At 36.9% G+C, this 21,169-nt stretch overlaps 2 protein-coding genes across 3 annotated transcripts; one reads left to right on the top strand and one right to left on the bottom strand.

Annotated features, from left to right (window-relative positions):
- Positions 1-7,007: 7,007 nt before the first annotated feature.
- Positions 7,008-14,385, top strand: LOC107797197 (E3 ubiquitin-protein ligase RHF2A-like). 2 transcript variants are annotated; one of them, XR_012694092.1, is made up of 9 exons: positions 7,008-7,257; positions 8,768-8,899; positions 8,979-9,025; positions 10,137-10,199; positions 10,303-10,411; positions 10,503-10,894; positions 11,278-11,425; positions 11,499-11,838; positions 14,028-14,385. XR_012694092.1 is itself a non-coding variant. In XM_075219411.1 (9 exons), the coding sequence occupies exons 2-8, from the start codon at positions 8,768-8,770 to the stop codon at positions 11,803-11,805; spliced, it is 1,158 nt and encodes a 385-aa protein (XP_075075512.1). In that variant the 5' UTR covers positions 7,008-7,257; the 3' UTR covers positions 11,806-11,838; positions 14,028-14,385. The 2 variants fall into 2 exon arrangements, 1 of the variants encoding a protein (XP_075075512.1); XM_075219411.1 differs by having other exon boundaries at positions 11,278-11,385.
- Positions 14,386-15,233: 848 nt separating this feature from the next.
- Positions 15,234-19,661, bottom strand: LOC107797199 (DNA-directed RNA polymerase II subunit 4). The gene is made up of 6 exons (XM_016620060.2): positions 19,504-19,661; positions 17,776-17,884; positions 17,145-17,222; positions 16,990-17,023; positions 16,821-16,889; positions 15,234-15,623 (listed from the first exon to the last, which is right to left on the bottom strand). The coding sequence occupies exons 1-6, from the start codon at positions 19,550-19,552 to the stop codon at positions 15,546-15,548; spliced, it is 417 nt and encodes a 138-aa protein (XP_016475546.1). The 5' UTR covers positions 19,553-19,661; the 3' UTR covers positions 15,234-15,545.
- Between the last annotated feature and the right edge of the window lie 1,508 nt (positions 19,662-21,169).

Raw genomic sequence — 21,169 nt, 5'->3', positions numbered from 1 at the left:
AATTTGGTTTATCTTCCGCAATTTAGGCTTATCTAGTCGTAAAGACTAGGTGCCGTCACGATGGTTCACGGAGGGCGAACCGGGGTCGTGACAACATCACCCTTCATGCTTTTACACTCTTCCTCACAAAATCATACACGGCATCACCCTTCGTGCTTTAACACTCTCTCACCAAAATAATACACGGCATCACCCTTCGTGCTTTAACACTCTTCCTCACCCAAATAACAATCACAAAGCAATAAGGGCAAGGGAAACAATATCAACAATAGCATCCCGGCAAGGGAGACAATTTCATAATCCTCTTTTCTTTTTCACATTTACGTCACAACTGAATTCACAATTTGAGCCAATGCTCTATAAGGTTTAATTTCCAATTATACTTCCACAAATCACTTTACAACTTGAGCCAATGCTTTTCAATATTCAAATACAAATATCACTTCCACAAGCCTTGCTCAACAATAGAAACCATCACATAAATCATGAACAATACAAACAGAGTCACATTAATCATAATATAAGACTCACGGGCATGTTTGACACCAATGTATAGATACTTATCACCATGCCTATACGTCGTGCTCAACAATTAACACGTAGCAAATAGGACACGACTCATAATCCCTCAAGCTAAGGTTAGACCAAGCACTTACCTCGATGCCACGAATACAATTCAAGTCTCAACTACCTTTTTACATCTTGATTCCACCACCAATTTGCTCGTATCTAGCCACAAGTTACTTAACTATATCAATAAATGCTAAATGAATCAATTCACATGCATGAAAATAGGTTTTCTAAAGTTTTTCCCAAAAAGTCAAAAATTGACCCCGTGCCCACATGGTCAAAACCGAGGTTCGAACCAAAACTCGATTACCCATTCACCCACGAACCCAAATATATAATTTATTTTGAAATCGGACCTCAAATCGAGGTCCAAATCCCCAAAATTTGAAAAACTTAGGTTCTACCCAAAACACCCAATTTCTCCCATGAAAACCCTTGATTTTGAGTTGAAATCATGTGAAAAGATGTTAAAGATTGAAGAAAACGAGTTATAAATGACTTACAATCGATTTGGAGAGGAACTTTTCTTTAAAAAATAACCCAAGAGAGTTTATGTTTTGAAAGAGTTTGAAAAATGAAAGATTTTCGGCTAAGTCATGAATTTGCAGGTCGCAGATGTCGCAATTGCGACCAGGGTTCGCAATTGCGACCAGGGTTCGCAATTGCGAACCCTTCAGAACCTGCTAATCTTGAATTTGCGATAAATGTTTGCAATTGAGAACTCGCATTTGCGATGGGATAGTCACATTTGCGACAATGGGGATTTCTGGGATTTTTTCGCAATTGCGAGCAATGCTGGCCAGGGCATACTTCGCAATTGCAAAGTGCCCCTCGCAATCCCCAAGCCTGGTAGGCTCACAATTGCGACACCTGACCTCGCAATTGCGAGACCAGAGCCTGCAACACATACCAGCTAAAACATGCAACTTTCTAAGTTCAATTCCACTCCGTGGCGTATCCAAAACTCACCCGAGCCCTAGGGACTCCAAACCAAACATGCACACTAACCTAAAAATATCATACGGACTTGCTCGTGCAATCAAATCATCAAAATAATATCAACAACTATGAATTAAGCCCCAAATTCATGAAATCATTCAAGAACACCAAATTTCCAGTTTCTCAACTTTAAGTCCGTTTTATACCAAACCAATACTGATCTTTACCAAATTTTACAAATTCAACCTAATTATTATTTTAAACTTGTATCGGGCTCCGAAATCAAAATACGGGCTCGATACCATCAATTTCAAACATATTTTATTTCCAAAAAAACTCATATATATTCCAGAAAATAATTTTCTTTAAAAAATTTATTTCTCGGGCTTGGGACCTCGGAATTCGATTCTGGACATACGCCCAAGTCCCATATTTTTCTACGGACCCTCTGGGACCGTTAAATTACGGGTCCGGATCCGTTTACCCAAAATATTGACTAAAGTCAACCTAAATTCATTTTAAAAGCAAAATTCACCATTTTTCACAGATTTATACATAATGGCTTTCCGGATACACGCCCGGACTGTGCACGTAAATTGAAGTGAGACAGGAAGAGGTTTTTAAGGTACCGGAACACATAATTTATTTCTAAAACAAGTGATGACCTTTTGGGTCATCACATTTCAAGTTAGGTTTATAACCCTTCCAAAATTCATATGAAGTTTTACCAGTTCTTCTATGTGGTATTCTATTTTGTAAGTGACAAACAGATAATATAGCTTTACCACACAAATTATCACGAGCATTAGGACTAACTAACATAGAGTTTATCATCTCTTTCAATGTTCTATATTTCTTTTTAGCTACTCCATTTGACTCAGGTGAATAAGGCGGAGTTACTTCATGAATTACTTCATTCTTTTCACAAAAATCATTTAAAGATAAATATTCTCCACCTCTATCGGATCTAATTCTCTTAATTTTTCTATTAAGTTGATTTTTAACCTCAGCTTTATGAGAAATAAAAGCACTAAAAGCATCATCTAAAATTTCCGTAGTAGTATTATTTTGTCATAGTTTCTTAGATTGTAGGAAAATAATACGAAAATATAACAATAACACAACTATAATATTATTTATAAGCAGATACATGAATTGGCTTGAGTCGGACTAGGCACTGTCCTAAGAAACTATTTCAACAAAGTGAAATATTTTCCTAGGATTAAACAAGCGTTATTTATTTAGAGGATACAAGAATCAAAAAAATATTAAGATTACAAATCCAGCAATTTAAAAGAGGGGAACAAAAGAAATTAAACTACTAAAATAAAAAGAAAGACAACAAAGTAAAGTCGATGAAGACCGAAATTAGAAAGAAAGAAGTATGAAGGATTTTTTGGTCTAGCTAATGATGATTTTCTTGTCTAATTGAGAGTCTATTTATATGCACATGTACATGGATCCAGCATGGTGAGGGAAAAGACCGTGCAAATGCAATTGCCACTTTTCAAAAGCATTTTGCCATTTATCTCATAGCTTCTAGAAGGGTTGCCACATGGTTTTGATTAAGACATTTGTCAACAAAAGACTTTAAAATATTGCCACAGCTAGAGACATGAAAATGCAAATGAACCTCTGCAAATAGTATTTTTAATGACATATTTGATATAGTATATGTTTCATTGATCATAACTAGACATATCTTATTTTGCTCTAGTACATCATTTTTTTCCCTGCGCGTATAAGTTGCTTAAGAAAATTATAAAATAGCTTGTTAAATATGAATTTCGTTTATTAATAGCTTAAAGAATCAGGGTAAGTTCCGTTTTTTTGTTGCATTTTCAATTACTCTGATAATGAGTTTGGTCGATGATGAGGAAAAAGAGTAAACAACCACTGTTAATCATTTTTGGGAGTTGGGGTAGTAAAAGAAACAATAAAAATTTAGAAAGTATAGTAAAATTTATGTAGAGTTTTTTTTTTGGTATAAAAGATGACTTGCATAAATTAAAAGTTGCTTACAGGGGATTGATGCTCATGCACCATAGTACTTATACTAGCACTAAATACATTATCACTGATAGAGGCTGCTGCTATCCTATCTATTGCCAAAACAGTATTGGCAACAACCTCATTAGCTACACGGTTACTAACAAAACATGTTTTCCTATCGTGAGAAGCAACTTGTTGTGCATCTTGTATAGATACTAGACGTTGAGTAGTTGTTCCCATTTGATATGCCTACAGTTGAGCTGATACAATAAGCGGTGGTTTAACAAAAATTTGCAGCATAACCTGATCTTGCATCCTACTTCCTAGTTTTGCAAGTAGGTCTGCTAGTCCATTTTGTTCTCTGTACACATGTCGAACTGGTGGATCATGTAGCATCCTGAGGAGATGCTTGCAGTCACAAATTAGATTTGTGTACTTAGAATTATCTGTATCTAAAAGTGTGATTACCTCATGCGCATCTGTTTCAACTTCCAACGGAATTAGTTGCATTTGCAAAGCGAGACTTAGCCCCTTTATGCATGCATGCAGCTCTACAGTGATACAATGTACATGTGGGACCTGAACAGCAAAGCCCACCATCCAAGCGCCTAAGTGGTTCCTAACTACTCCTCCAATTCCATCAGTATCTGTTTCGGAAGATGTTGCCCCGTCTGTGTTTAATTTGTAATAGTTAGGCTACGGAGGTATCCATTTAAGGTTCAGAGGAACTTTTTTATGATGCGTATGTTGTGATGCTTCCATATAGGCGAACTCAATAGTTTGATTTAAAACTAGATGTGGACTTGGTTTTAGCGAAGTGTGTTCATATAGAATCTTATTTCTAGTAGTCCAGATATTCCAAAGGCTTAGTGACAAAAAATGTCTATGTTAACTTTATGGGGAAGTTGGAGAAGGTTGGAGTGAATTATTTTATGTAACTATTGGCTTGTGGGGCCTATGTGCGGGAGTTTACAAATGTAATCACTCAGCCCTATCGAAATTCAATATTGTTGAGCATTAGAGCAGGTGAGGAATATATGAGTTATAGTTTCTGGTGTGTCTGGACAGATAGGACAAGATGGTATTGCAGATATGCCTATATAATGGAGGTAGTGGCGCGTGGGAAGCCTATTATGTTGTAATAGCCAAATGAATGTTTTGATTTTTGGCTGGATTGGCAGTGCCCAAATCCATTTGAAATCGTTTGTTGTGATAGGGAGTTGGGTTTTATTATTAGCTAGCTCCTTATACATAGTTTGCACAGTGAATTGTCCATTGTTTGTAAGTGCCCAAAAGAATTGATCTTGTTGTTGTGTATAGTTAGAGAGGTATTATTTATTGACAACGATTTTTATGTCCGCAGTAATTTCAAACGGGAAATTTGCCCAGTTCCATCCCTGATGAGTGAGTACGTGAGACAGTGGAACTTTGTCATGAAACTGTGGCAATGGTCCTATGAACATGGATCGCAAAGGTGTTCCTGATTTAAGCCATGGATCAGTCCACAACTTGATATGGTTCCATGTCCCCACTCTCCACTGGATACCCAATTGACAGCGATTTCAACCTTTTAAAATATTACGCCAAGTTAATGAGAAATTAGCTAATGATTTTAGTGGGAGATATTTATCCAAAGAGCTTGTGGTTTCTGAAAGATCTTCCAAGCTAGGCTTGCTAACAAAGCATTATTCTTAGTTCTTAGATTTTGGATATTTAATCCCCCCTTTACTGCAGGAGTGGTAATGTACTCCCATTTGATAAGATGTAACTTTTTCCGTGTATTAGTAGTACCCCACAAAAAGTTTCTTTGGTAACTCTCCATTTGTTAATTATGTTTGTGGGAATATCGATGTATTGCATGACATGATTGGGGAGGGAATTGAGTGCAGATTTTATTAAAGTAGTTCTTCCCGCCATAGTCAAGAATTTGGTCTTCCATCCAGCTAGACGACCTTTAAAGTTGTCAAGTATGAATTGAAAATCAGTCTTACGTGGTCCATTGTGAAATATGGGAAAGCCTAAATATTTGCCAAAAGACTGGCCTTCCTTCATTGCAAATGATTGCAGCACAAAATTTTTAGTTGAATCGGAGCAATTTTTTGAGAAAAAGATCTTAGATTTTTGGAAGTTGATTTTTTGGCCCGAGTTTTGATTAAAATGATTGATAACATCAATAATAGCATGACAACTTCGTGTATTGCTTTTAGAAAGAAGTATGATGTCATCGGCGAAGAAAAGATGAGAGATATCTGGACCCTTTTTTGAAATACGGATAGAATGCCAGTGTAGGTAATCTATTGACTGTTCTATCATACAGGAGAACATTTCCATACATATTATAAATATGTAGGGAGACAAAATATCCCCTTGACGAATGCCTCTCGATGGACTGAAGTAGGAAGTACGGGTTCCATTAATCAGTATTGATGTAGTTGTAGTAGTAATACAAGACATGATTAATTGGATTATTGAGTTAGGGATGTTAAAATAAAGAAGAATATTTCTGATAAAAGACCACTCTAGGCGACCAAAAGTCTTTTCGAGGTCTAACTTTAGAAGCATGTAACTAGTTTTTCCTTTTATCTTTTTAAAATGATTATAATTTCCTGAACTATTATGGCATTGTCTGAAGCCCTCTTTCCCTGCTGGAAGCTAGTCTGTGTTGGACCGATAATTGTTGAAATCACAGGTTTTAGTCTATTAATAAGAATTTTTGTGATTATCTTGTAAACAGTGTTGCACAAACTTATAGGCCTATATTGTTGGATTGTATTCGCGTGCTTGACTTTGGGAATTAGGCAAATGTAAGTATAATTAAGGTCTGAAGGAACTGCCTTATCAAGGAAAATTTGGTGACAAAATTGCTTCACCTTAGGGCCTACTTCGTTTCAGTATTTTTGGTAGAAATAAGGATGTAGGCCATCCGGGCCAGGAGCTTTGTAAGGTTGCACGAGTTATTTCAACGTCATTAAGAGGTACCTCCAATAAATGAAAATCATTAGGGCTGATTGTATTTGAATGCACCTGACAAATGTCATTGGAAGATTGTGTGTGTTTAGTAGTAAACAATTTTTGGTAATAATCCAAAATTTGTTGATGGATCTTCGCTGGGTTGAAACACTAGTTACCTACCGTGTCCTTTAGAGCAGTTATCCTATTTTTCCGGCGTCATTGAATTGTTGACACATGAAAAAACTTAGTATTGGCATCGCCGTCGTTGAGCCAAGCTAGAGTTACTAAATAATATTATTAGTAAAATAGCATCAAAAACTTAAAATACAAAATGTCACTATATAAATTTTAAAATATGAGAGTATTATTTGGCCCAAGACTCTTGGGCCAAGAGTGTGAAATGAGGAAATCAAATGATATTGGATTGTGTGAAACATAGCGAGCGTGATAAGGACACTAACGGATTATTCACGCACCTAAGAAATTATGCTTTGGACCATAGAACCATAATATGCCACGTGCGTATTTGAACGTGCTCATTTGTTGCTCATCCCATTGAGGTAAGAAAAAAAATTTCACTCGCTTGCAATGTTACCTTCTTGGAAAGCTATTGTGGGCTCAGTCATCACGCCAAAAAAAGTAAAAATAAATAAATAAATAATCATAATTCATAGGGAAAGTTCAAAGTCTTCTTCTTCCTTGCCCTTCACTCTTTTCCTTTCTGTGGTTATCTCTCAAAACCCCAAAGTCCTCTTATCAACTTATGCTTTGATCTGTGCCTTATTTAACTGAAGCTGCTTTGAGGTAATTTATTATTACTCGCATGGTTTTGTTAATTCGTTCAATTTTAATTACTGGGTATCGGAAATTGAGCTTCTTTTACTATTTGGAGGACTGGCTAGTTATTTTTTACTATTTGGTTGGTTATAGAGTGGTTTCGGGAATAAAGGATAATTAAGTGAAATTTTTGAATTTGTAATATGGTTATTATTTTTTATATTGAACATGGTGATAGATTGTGGTGGGATTAGGGGAAGGAAGCTCTTTTCAGTGTTGGGTTTGAGATGTTATTCTCAAATTTGTTTAACAAAGGTGGAAATTTTGGGGTTTAGTCCCCTCTTTGTCTCTGAGCTGCTGTTGAAAGTTTATTAATCAATTAGTATGAAATTATAATCGGGGACTAGCCAAGTGGAAAGCTGGAAAAACAGATATTGGTATCGATGCCATACTAAACCAAACGAGCGAGACATTGTATTTGTGATCGTCACTGAGTTGAAACAAAAATCAGAAAAATGTTAGAAGAATAAAGAAATATATAAAATAGTAAAGAATCAGAAATATTCCGAGTCCACAATTTTCTTGTGCGTCCTTAAGGAATTTTAACCACCTCACACGTTGCCAAGGTAATGGATTAAATCCTCCCAGGATAAAACGGAATAAACCTTCCTGCAACAGTGGCAATACAAACTGCAGCATACCAACGAACTCAAAGAACGGAGCAAAAACACACTTACCAAGTGATTTGGCATTTAATTAATTATTAAATAATTAAATAAATTTTGTCCAAAAATAATCTTATCGATCGATCATTTTCCAATTCCAATTCCAATTCCAATTCCAAATCCAAATCCAAATCCAAATCCAATTCCAAATCCAATTCCAATTCCAATTCCAATTCCAAATCCAAAAGCCCGAGCCGAGCGAGCGACGACGACGGCGCGAGGGTTCATTCTCTTCAACTCCTTTTAAGAGCTTTAAGAAGTGAATCTATATATAAGCACATAAATGTGATTGTCCCTCACCAATGAGGGACAAAGTGCAAGACAAAAGTTCACTTCTTCAAATTTTCATTTTCCCTCCATTTTATTTCCCTCCATTTCCAATTCACACTTCTTCTCTTTTAAAGCCCAATGGCTTAAAGTTCAACAGTATTGTCTCTAATCTCTATGTAGCATTTGATTCTCAGCAGTGTAAGTCAAAGCAGGTAAGGTGATCATTTGGTGTTAAGGGCTTTCTTTAGGTTTTTCTCCAGTTCCAACCAAGAGGTTGTGAGTTCGAGTCACCCCAAGAGCAAGGTGGGGAGTTCTTGAAGGGAAGGATGCCGATGGTCTATTTGGAAACAGCCTCTCTACCCAGGGTAGGGGTAAGGTCTGCGTACACACTACCCTCCCCAGACCCCACTAGTGGGATTATACTGGGTTGTTGTTGTTGTTGTTGTTGTTGTTGCATATGAGATTAGTAAGTCAGAATGCTTGTTGCTTTTTTGCTTGCTTTGTTAAAGTGGAGTAATGTTTAAGGTTTTGTCTTTTGACAGATGGAGGACGGCAAGATGTCTGAGGATATTTTGACTTCAGCTGCGGCATTTGTTGAAGGTGGAATTCAGGATGCCTGCGATGATGCCTGCAGCATATGTCTTGAAGCATTTTGTGACAGTGATCCTTCTACGGTACATAGTTCACATTATCCCGTGTTACTGTGAACAGAATTGGCTTTATAATGGAGTAATATAATTTTTCAACTTGCAGGTGACTGGTTGCAAGCATGAGTTCCATCTTCAATGTATTCTTGAATGGTGATCTAAATATTCCCTATTAATTAGATATCTCATGTCTAAATTGTTCTTTCACTCATCTCTAGGATGCATAGTGCTTGGTAATGACTTCCCAAAAAGGTGACATTTTGTGGACATTGATGGCTGCCTAAGGGCCTTTATTGTTCCTCTAATGTTATAAAGATGAGTTGTAGGCTTTCTTGCGGAAAATTAGAATGCTCTATGAAGTGCCTCTGGTGGGAACACACAAACTAGATGTAGAGTATTTTGACAATGTTAAAGATCCAAATACTGCAATTAAGAATGTCATTGGGCTTCTCAATTAAAAAAATGACATGAGGCTTTTGGAGTTTGTCTTTTCTTCTGATATATTCCTTTGTTACCCAACTTTTGGGTTCCATGGTTTTCTTGGAGGATTATGTGCTCCTACTTGAGCAGTTCACTTGAAGATGTAAGAGAAAGGCGGTCATTATGATTTCAGCATTGTGATTCGTTCTGATTAATAAGATACCCATAAATAAACGATGCTTGATGTTGCTCACTGATTGTATAGATGATGTAGAATGTAATCACAATTGATGACCGTGAAAAGGGTGTAACATCCATAGTTTTTATCCATGATTTTTGGCATTTCATCTTATCTATTAAGCTTTTATACCCAACTTCCTGCAAAGGAGGCCCAAAGAGCAGGAGGGGGTTTGTTATTACCGTTTCCTTCTTGTGTCTGTTTAGGACGATAAAAGAGTGAGCAAAATAATGACAAATGACTTCTTGATGCACCAAATATCTCCTATTTAACATTGTTTCGACCAAATTTCATTTGGAAGGTTAAACTTAAGTGGCATTGATCAATTCATGATTGTATCCGCTATTTCTGATATTAAAATTAGAAAAAAGGTAAAATTGGCGCATTTGATTTTCTCTTTTTTTTTTTTTTTTTTTAAAAATTTAAATTGTTGGAACAAAGTTTTATTCCTTCAAATTTGTATTTGTCATGGAAGATTATCAGTTGATAGATTATGAATTTTTGGATCTTTGGCTGTATATGCTGCAAATACTGAGACTAAAGGCACGAATAGAGCTTAATTTGAAAGCACTAATATCTTGAATAATTTTAATGTATGTGCTGTAGGTGTCAGCGAAGCTCCCAGTGCCCCATGTGTTGGCAGGCTCTCAGCTTGAAAGACCCTAACAAGTTCGGTCTTATTCTCAAATCAGCCACTTGTTTAGTTGTTTATCAGTTTATGATCTTTCTTAGTCCTCCTTCAATGCTGTTGATACATGTGCTTCTCTTTCAGCCAGGAATTGTTGGATGCAGTAGAGCACGAGAGAAACATCAGGATGAATCCTCCTAGAAACACCACAATCTTTCACCATCCAACTCTAGGAGATTTTGAATTACAGCATGTTAGCATTTCTGAAGTCCGCGAAAGTTTTTTCTTCTTATAAGCTGTTGATGATCCATTTTGTGACATAATCTTGTATGTTTCTTTCACAGTTACCTGTAAGTGCAACTGATTCTGAACTTGAAGAGCGTATCTTTCAGCACTTAGCTGCTGCCGCTGCCATGGGAAGGACACGCCACCTTGCCAGAAGGGAAGGTCAGCGAGGTAGGTCATCAGGTCAAGGTCGTCCCCACTTTCTGGTGTTTTCAACTCATCCAAATGCTCCTCCTGCTGCTGCTGCTGCTTCATCTTCTACTCAAAGGAGTGGGGGTGGACCCACTCCTGCAGTCTTGGTTTCTGGTCAGGATTCTCCAATTGTTGCTGTCGGAGAAGGTTCTGGACAACTAGTCACTCAACCATCTTCTTTTCAAGCTGATCAGGTTTCTGCCTCTGGGTCAGGATCAAATGCTGCTGTTAATCAACTTGGGACTTCGTCAAATGATAGGTGTGTTTATTTGTCAAGCTTGGTTGAGAGTTTTGATGGTTCCTCTTTTCTTTTGCTCTATGTGGGTTACATAATTACAGTCATGGGAATGGATCCTCCAAAAATAAAATGGGTTTGCAATAATTACCAAAAGAAAGCTGGCACCCTCACCCTTTCTAGATAGGGGCACAACAAAAAGGCCTTCTCGTGGATTTTTCCCTTTTTGATAGCTATATCATTTTTCTTAATTCCCGATCATGAAGAGTTGGTGAACAAGATGCAAAACATATCTTAAATCTTGAATTTTAGGTGGGGGGGGGGGGGGGGTTAAGGCCAAAGAACAAAAGACAAATACGGCCGATATATTCTCTTATTTTACTTATTATTGAGTTTTGGTATTGTAGGAGGACTCTTTTTCAATCTTCTCCTAACCATCAAGACAGAGCCGGACCATCAGATTTTCAGTCTTTTTCAGAATCTATAAAGTCTCGACTTAGTGCAATGTCAATGAGGTATCTGGAAACTCTAATATCATCTCTTATAATTGTTCAGGTAACTTCTGAAACATCAGAAAATGTTATTTGTTTGTAAGCCCTATTTACTTGTTTTTATCGTCGTTTTTTAGATACAAAGAATCTTTAACGAAGAGTTCAAGGGGTTGGAAGGAGAAATTTTTCTCTCGCAACAGTTCGACATCAGACCATGGTCTGGAATCTAGGAATGAAGTCAGTGCAGCTGTTGCCACTGTATCACACCTGATGGAGCATCTGGAAACCACAGATAGCAGAGCCAGTTCTGCTGAATCAAATATATTGGAGGAGACTTTACCTGCTGGACGTGCTGAGCAGCATATACCTGAGATTGATGATACCCATTCTTTAAATGAGGATAATAGGCAAGCCCCATGTGCTGCAAGTTCTGGTTCAAACTAAGTTTTGAATGAATCAGAGCATTTTCTCTTAAAGGTAACTTGTCTTCTCTAAAAGTTCCAATTCATTTTAGTCCCCCCAACCCCCCCCCCCCCCCCAAAAAAAAAAAAAAAAACCCAAATAAATTAAAAGAAAGAAAAGAGAAACCTATAACAAGGGTAGAAAGAAATTTAGACAAAAAGAGAAGTTTTCTCCATGAATATTATATGCTGATGGCTTTGTAGTCCCCAATGACTTCAGGGCTCTTAGCACCTAGTGCTGCTAGATTTGATGATAGGAGCTGCCTATTGTATGTCAAGTGTATACTGATTGACACAGAAAAGCGTTGTTGTGTCGAGCAAGTTGGTATAGCAGTATAGCATTGAGTAAATTGACTGACCTTAATTGTTACGTGATCGACATGACTAGAAGGTATCTCTATTATGAGATGTATATTTTGGTCAGTGTCGGTATAAAGAAACCATTGCTATTTTGAGGATAAACTTTATCCTTATCTTTGTAAATTTCAGATGCACCACCAAAACTTGTATTTTTGGTATATAAAAGTGCATTGGGAGGCTTGGAACACATGCTAGAGTTCTTGGACTCTCATATGTAAATTGTGAAGCCTTAGAATTCCCAATCACTTTGTAGCATGTTATTACCTTGTTGGTGCTACGAAATTAATAAATATTATTCTAGCAATAAAAAATATGGAGAGAAGAGACCTTCAATTAACAAGAATTTGATGTATGGTGTCTGAAGAGGATGGTAGATGATATTATAATCAATCTAGTACCAGTGTGAAACCTTACAATTGAGTTGATTTATATGGGGATATGAGTAGTAGGCTAGTGGTCCCACCCCAAAAATGTTTTGAAAAAGAAAAAGAAAAAAAGTTGGTTTATGTAGTACAGTTGCTTTAGCTAAATGTTTTTTTGCTTTCCAGGAGCCGTTTTTTCCCTTTATATTTTTCTTTATTATGTTTTGAGTTTTTTATCTATGGTGGTGATGGCATGACCGGACTATCAATGGAGGAGTATGGGTTTTGAAGTAGCTTACATGGTGTGAGCCCTCATCCTTCAGCAGTTGTTTAGGGATCAAATCTGACTGTGCCCTCTATGAACCCTGAGAACCTTGTTGTGGATGTAGCCTCTTGAGAAAAGCCCTTCTGCTTTTACGAGTATGGTCTAGAATGGTTTTCTTTATATACATTTTTTCCTGTTAAAGGACTTCAAAGTTGCTGCTGGGTGATAAATAAGTAGAGAACCCAATGATGTGATTACTGTTCTTCAGCAGTAGTGGGGTTCTCTTTGGCCTTTTTTCCCCGAATGGCCTAGGGCATTTAGAAAATTGAGCTTGTATATTATATCATGAGTATAGTAAATTTAAAAAAGAAAAGAAAAAAGAAGGCGGGGCAGGAAAGGTTTCTTAATGAGTTGTTTGGTAGCAATTTGCATGTTCGATGCATAATACTGCTTCCTCTAGATTGATTTATATGCTTTTCAACCTAACACGCAGTTACAATCTTATGGGGGAATTTAGCGATCCTCCTCTTGCTCTGTGCCCCCTTAAACAAATCTGTGATCTTTGCCCTTGTGACAACTTTACTATGTGTCTTGAATTCGTTTATCTACGGACATCCTTTCAGACTTTGAATTACTGCTCTTCCCTTGTCCGTAGGTTCTGCAGTGCACTGCCTAATAACTTTGTGGAAGATTCCATTTTTATATCATGGATATTTTGAACTTCTAAGAAGCTTTGGCTAAACTATGTCGCTTATATGCTAGGAATAGAAGTAGTTTGCAGAATTGCTCCTGATGGTTTTCTTTGAAAGTTCTTACTTTCGTAGTGAATTGTTGTGACCAGACAGTTCTTGGATAAGTTGATAAGGCACTGATAAATGCTAAAGCTAAAATCTTTTGATCACAGTTTCCAAAGCTTGGTTAGTTTCACCATCATGAAGAACTTGTCCATCTATACGGTTATTATTTTCTGACCAATATCAAGCCCTTTTGAAGTGGTCTTACTAACACCAAAGACAGAAGTTTTTGGTGTCTTCCTATGACTTCCTTTTAGCACTATACAGTACAAACCTGAATTCTTCTAATCAGCTAGCTGAAGGAAGCTTATATTATCTGCATTTTTCTTGCAGTTCCTTACATGCTAACATAATTTTTGTTTTTTTATTTTGTGTGGATAAACAACGTTATCTGTCTATTACAATGAATTTTTCCCTGCTGCAGGTGAACTTCCTGCCAACACCAATGATATATGGTTTGCATCTTATTGGATATGTGGTAAACCCTAATACGTTGAAGTGCAACACTGAAGGTAGCCTGCTTCAATAAAATAGGAGGGATGGATGTTATCATTTGGTCCAAGCCGTACATATGTATGATAATATAGATGTAAATCGGCCCATTCTAGATAGTGCTGATGAATACAACTGTTTTCTTTAATCTTACATGAACCCTCCTTTGTAATCTTCTTTAGAAATTGTTGGACAGTTACTTGACCAAATCTTTTTTGGATCCAGTAGCACTGCATGTTCACTTTTAACACAGTTTTGAGTAAACGTTGAATATGTATATTGATTAATCATTTTCAAGGTGCCTTTACTTCTGTAATGTTTAGATGTATGACTTGTGATCGCATAAGGAGCCTTCCTATCTTTGTACGCACTAGAGCTTTATCTTGTAAAAGCTTTTTGTGATTTCATTCTTTTTTCTTGCTAAGTTTTTTATCTAGAGTTTTGTGTATTGGCTTGCAAGTGATTACACAAAAAGGCAGATGAGACGGGTGGCAAATCAAGTGGTGTTTACTCTTTACTTTTTCTATTGTTATTTTGAAGGGCAAGATGTACATAATTATATACTCCTGTGTTTTTCCCATACACAGTTGCTTGATTGAGTTTGACTTATGCAACTTGTTCTCGACGGCTTCCAAGGTCTCTATTTTCCAATCAAGGCGGCTTGATTGCGCTGTGGATCAATCAAAAACTCATTGATTTTGTTTCATCCCATTTTATTTATTAGGACGAGAAAGAGGCTGTGTGAGTCACTGGGGCTATGGATTGAAAAATGAAAAAGCTTCGATCCAGACTCGCAAATAAATGGGGAAAAAAATAAAAAAAAAATAGCCAGATTTACAACTGGTAATTGAAAAATAATCACAGTTTTAAAAGTTAATCGAAATTTTGCAACTTTTTCATGTAAAGGTAAAATCTGGGAAAAAAAACATCCTCAAAATTCGAAAATATTCTAACATAATATGATGGAGTTTGGATTTTTTTACATATGAGCTTCCAGCATAATGTATTGGAATTTTATAATGTGTCGGAATTCCAACATAATTATTTTCACCAAATAAATAGGAAGCGAGGCGAGGCCTCCGTTAAAAGGAGAAAAAGAGGGGGTGGGGCTTCATTCTAGGGAGTTTCCTAACACAACTTTAGAAAGGAGAGAATTTTAGAAGCACGCTTTAATTTGTCTCACACAAAAGCAAAAACAGCGAACCTTGTATAGTTTAGTGCAAATAACAACGGGTTGGTCTCTGAAACCAGAGGATTGTTCTAAAACCAGCTTCCAAAAGAATAAAATGTCCAGAGAGGACAGAGTCGTCTGGTCTTCTCTCTGTCAATCAGCTAAGAATGCCACAGCACCATTTGCATTACACAGCTGGTCACCAAAAGTACAGAGACAGAGAAGCTACATACTGGAAGCAGACTGCATCAGGATAGCAAGACAATCTGAATAATGAGACTACTCGAATTTCTTAATTAGAGAGAGGTCAGTTAGCATTTTCTCGATTGCTTCCTCATCAAGTGCGCGTCCCCTATTCTGTAAACACAGGATGTCACTTAGCCCGAGTTTGATAAAGAGAAATAAGAAGATTTACTGCTGGATAACAGTTAAGGAAAATGAAAACATTTAGGATTTGACTCCGAACAAAAGCTCATTTTTCTAAAGATCCTTCAGCCTTCTGGTGAACCAATATTAGGACCGCACACAGGACGTACAAGCAGCTCTAAATAAGGTTGATGCTATGCCTCAAAACAAATCAAACACCAAATAATACACAGTGAAACTAACAGATCAGAATTTCAAAACCAGCCACGAAATGTAAAAACTCTTGAACGTTAAATCCCTTAGTAAGACAATCAAAAGCCACCTTATTGGTGCAGAAAATGTTTAAGTCCATATCAAGCACTTTGGTTGTGTTCTTTAAGTTGATAAAATTCTGAAATTACTACAACTCTAGATATCTGCAATCCTATAATTCTTATTTTAGAATCTGGAGTTTTCTATCAGATGAATTACTACAGAACAACACCAAATGTGGTGAGAAACCAGACATTATTTTCACACAAGTCAGAAGTGCATGCAGCTGAAAGCTAGGCAATGAAATACACCATGGAAACCACTCCCAAAATGTTTAAGACAACAAACGGAGATTTGTAGTGATTTGACATGGCTTAATAACACCTCCAAGTCCTTGTCGTGATCCTTTTTTCTTAAACTTCACACATCTCATGTCAAATACTAATTTATATATATATATATATATACACACACACACACACACACACATTGCTTGTACACCTTTATACAATACTTATATATTGTATAATGAACACATAAGGTAGCATAAAATACACTGTATAACAATGTATAAGAGGTGCATATACACCTTTATGCAGACTTTCTCTCATGTCAAATAATATATATATAAACTAGTTACTTATCCAAAAACACATTATATGGACAAGCTGTCTGGCTTAAATAAACATGATGACAAATTTGAATCAGCTGGTCATTATTTCTAGCTCAATTATCTGTCATGCTTGGCCATGTTGATTGAGTTTTAAACAATGATCCTGGTCTTCACTCTTCAGTAAAAGCTAAAGGCAATAGTTCAGAAATAGATTGGGTAACAAAACCAGGCAGTGGAGGCACAGAGAGAAAGAGTATTGTTTTATCTTGCTTGATAGATTGACCAAAAATCTACTAACGTTGAATAGAATGACACGTGAGTACCTTGATGGATGGGACCATGGCGATACCTTCCTCAACAGTCTCGGGGCAAAGATTCCCCAGAACACAGAGCTGCACAATATCAAAATTATAAACTACAGTTTCAATGAAGATAAAAACAGAAATACAAGGATAAAGTAATTTAAAAAAATTAAAAAGGACAGATACTTACCTCGAATTCAGCAAGTGGATACCTACTAAGGATTCTGAATTGAGGTTAAGGTTTACATTCTATGAAAGGACTGGTTCTTGTATTTTCACATATGCATGAATGTCAAAAAGAGATATACTGAAGTTTTTCACTATAAGCCACAGGTAGGAGGATACTCTCGAGCTTGTCTAACAGCATCAGGGTTCTTGTACCGACTGAAACGCTTCACATATTGCAGTGACTTTTCAAATACCCTAGACGACAAGGGTAACCAATTAACCAAACTTGAGAACGTAATAGCTAAGCACATATTATCTCTCCACACATATTTAGATGTCGAAAACGTAAACCACTTCGTTAGACTCCTGCTTCCTTTCTAAGCGGGGGAGAGGGAGAGACAGAGAGAGAGCATATTTCAATATCAGGGCAGCATAGTTTCCCTTAAGAAAATCTCATTGCATTTTGCCTTAAATATGAACATGAAAATTCCACAAAGTGGTTGTTAACGGTGATATGAAGGAGGACATTTACAACTTATCACAGACACATTGTGAAAGGAGCAGATTACCCATTCTCTTATGAAATACTAATACTTTTACTGATGTGTGGGGGAAAACGATACAAGAGGTATACCAAAAGAGTAAAGAACCTACACCAAAAAATGATTCTATAGGAATCTCAGCCAAGCACAGAATACCAACTATTTCATATCAGATAATCCAGTTTGCATTTTAAAGAATCTACTGAAGCATGGCAAAGTCTGAGCATTTACTGACATATCCTGGGCATCTAGATTTATACACATACTGTGAAATCTGATTCGTTGGATCTTCAGACATCTGTTGAAGCTGCTCGTACTTGTGTTCAAGAATCAACGCGACTTCACAATTCATTAGACATTTCGCCTTCAAAAATTCTGAAACCAAAGTAACAAATTTTTTTATTGAACTTCATCAACAGATATGCTGTTTGTATGCTTACAAGCAGGAGAAAGACTACAGAGTTTAAACGATTTCTACCATGAATAGCTGGAGTAAAGCTGGAGGGATGTGGGGTGGGGTGGGGGGTGAAGGGCCAATATTCTTCTCAGTGATTGGCTAACAAAGGGTGGGGGCACACAATTAACCACTTCCATCCGGCTTCGCAGAATGAAAATGTGAACGGAGAATTTGTTCTTTAGCTTATAACTTTAGGATTTAATATTGAAATGGATTCAGAAAAATTATCTTCATACTTAGCAGAGTATCTTCATGTCAACTCAAACTCTTTATGTTCACGTGGTCCACACAACTGCTCAAGGAGTGATTTCCCAAGTTCTCCTCCTCACTCCTCTTCTGCTTTCAGGGCCCAAATAATGCCTCCACAGAATTTGGCATTACCTAGCAATGGCCAAAAGGATTCAGCACAAGTTCCGTTCACCACGGATGAGAATCTTCAACATCCTCTCCCATTTCTTTGCACAAGACACACCAACTGACAAGCATTCCTCTTCGCTTCCTAAAATTCTCATCCGTAAATATGGCACTCCTAGTAGCTGTCAAATTAGAAAAACTGACCTCCTTCAGAACCGTACTGCCTCACACTGTCTGGGTGGGATTCAGTATACTGGTATAGAAAGACTAACGTAAAAGACTGGCTAATCCACCTAAAGGAGTGCCTCCCCTCCTCTCGATCTTGTATTCCTCCTAAATTTCACATTTCTCAGAGAAAAAGACGAATGCAGTACTAATATAATTTCCTCCACTTCATGCCTCAAAAATAGGCTCTATTCCCCGAACAGATAATTTCATCACCAAACTTATAGAAAACAATTTCAGAGAGTAACTAACAAGTAGGTAATGCTTTTAAGAGGCTCATCAGAATATGGATGCTAAAAAGTTTAAATGAGGCATATAGTGAAGCTAGCATTAATGATCAGCATCTATGTAAAAAAAAAGCAGCCTGTTTCTTTTGCCAAATAAAAACAAATTGTAATATCAAGTATTTTCTCATGAACATTTAAACCAATATTAAGAATCACATGCACCATATAGTAACCTCAGCCAAATAACTGTACTCCATCCTGCATTATACTAGAAAAGATCCTAGACGCAACACCAAACAAAGTGGGGGGGGGGGGGGGGGAATCATTTAAAATGCTATATAATCCATATTAAGGGGAAAAAAATAGCTTGCTGATAAGACTCGATTCCCCTTTGCATTTATGATTAAAATTGGAAAAACATTCTGTTTTTATGAGTAGAATTTGAGGGGGGGGGGGAAAAACAACCTTTTTGGGCTGCATCAAGAAATCGACAATAAGCTATCAAAATACAGTGTAAGCTACCTAAAACCAGAAGTGAGTATTGCATAATGTACAAATTTAAATAGAAGAAATAAATTTTCGAAACAGAAAACATAAAACTTCAACTCTAAATTCAACTAGAAAACAAAAGAACGATATAAGTATTAAAACTCAATTTTGCAGATAATTAAGCTGTTCATACTACAATGATACCGATTTATAAAGTGCGTTAGAAGAAGCTGATTATTTACCATCACCGATTTTGAGCTCAGCAGCATTTTCTTCTTCTTCTCCTGACATCTTTCAGACAAGATCACCTACTAAAAAAGCAGTGAATCGAAGGAGCTAGCCTACTTATAAAAGGCAAAATTCGAGAATTAGAAATTTAGCTTTATGTCCTCGAAAGTTCTGAAAATACTAGAAACACCACAGAAGAAATCCTTCTTCTGCGAATACTCCCTTAAAGATTAAAAATTCTAATGACACTACAGAGATATCATCATATCACGTTAAGGCCGTATTGTGGTCCGGGCCCGGGCCTAAACGGGCCAAACGGGCATGGGCTTTGGTGGTCCCGGGCCAAACGGGCCAAATTAGTAGAACCAACCCACTGCAGTCCTAAGCCCACATGGTCCCGGGCTAAATGGCCGGACCCGCAGGCTTAAACGGGCTTTTCGTTCCGAGCTATTTTTTTTATCTAAGACAATTTCTTGTAAACTATATATGTATATACTAATATAAATTGCTTATATATAGCTATATGTATATATAATTATATATTGCCTTATATAATATATAAGCTATAGATATAGTTCAAATTAAAGTTTACATTTAATACTTCAAATTAAATTTCAATACCTTCAATATAATATTTCAAATTAATCTAACAAACTAGAACATTAAGCATAATACGTCTAATAATTTTAAAATAACACAAATTATCTCAAATCAACTTAAAATCTTAAATACGAATGTCTGGAGAACGCGCAAGACAACTCTTTATATGCCTCCTTAAAGAGCTTGTGCCCTCTTTTCGACGACGAGTGTAGACTAGACCACAGTTCTTGCACTTTATTATGTAAACTTCTTCATTTTCTTCTACCACATTAAAGTGTTCCAAAATAAATGGGTGCAATCTAGAATCACCGGGCATGATTTAACTTGAATTAAGAATTGGAGTTTGAGAAATGAGAGATGAGTGAAGACTTGAAGACTTGAATACTTCAATTTGAGTTTGAGAAATGAGAGAGATTGAAGAATTTGTGAGTAAAAATGAAAGAATGAGGGGGTATTTATAGTTGAGAATAGGGAAAAAGTGTAATTATAAAAAGTTTGGGGTTACAACAAAGTTTGGAAGCCAAATGGCTATTTTTGAAAGTGCCAAACGGCTAAAAATGCAGTCCAACGGCTAAATTTTAAATATCTGACAGTTGTCCCTTTTTTTAAAAAAAGAATTAAAAATTAGCCGTTTGGCTCGATTGAACCGGCCCAGGCCCGCTTGCCGGTCCCGGGCTCACGGGCTTTTTGGTAAGGATCGGCCCGCTATGGGCTTTTGCACCACTAGAGACCGGCCGGTTTGGCACGCGGTCCCGGGCTGGGGCCGGCCCACAATACACCCTTATATCACGTGTCTTATTTAGTGATCTCCCGGTGTTAGTTTTTATTAAAAAAAAGACTGCCTGATATACTAAGCTCCCGTTATGCGCAGGGTGGGGAAGGACCGGATCACAAGGGTCTATAATATGCAGCCTTATCATGTATTTCTGCAAGAGGCTGTTTTCACGGCTCAAGCCTGTTATCTAATCTGTATTACAATAATGAATAATGAAACAGTAAACTTTCTGAAATATAAAAGAGAAACAGAAAGTTAGCAGTAACAGAATGTCGACATAATATGTAAAAAATAATTTCGGAATA

This window comes from Nicotiana tabacum, chromosome 8 (genome assembly GCF_000715075.1).
Source record: "Nicotiana tabacum cultivar K326 chromosome 8, ASM71507v2, whole genome shotgun sequence".
Lineage (NCBI taxonomy): Eukaryota > Viridiplantae > Streptophyta > Magnoliopsida > Solanales > Solanaceae > Nicotiana > Nicotiana tabacum.
Note: the sequence above shows the minus strand (reverse complement) of the source record. Positions and strands in the feature narration are given on the sequence as shown.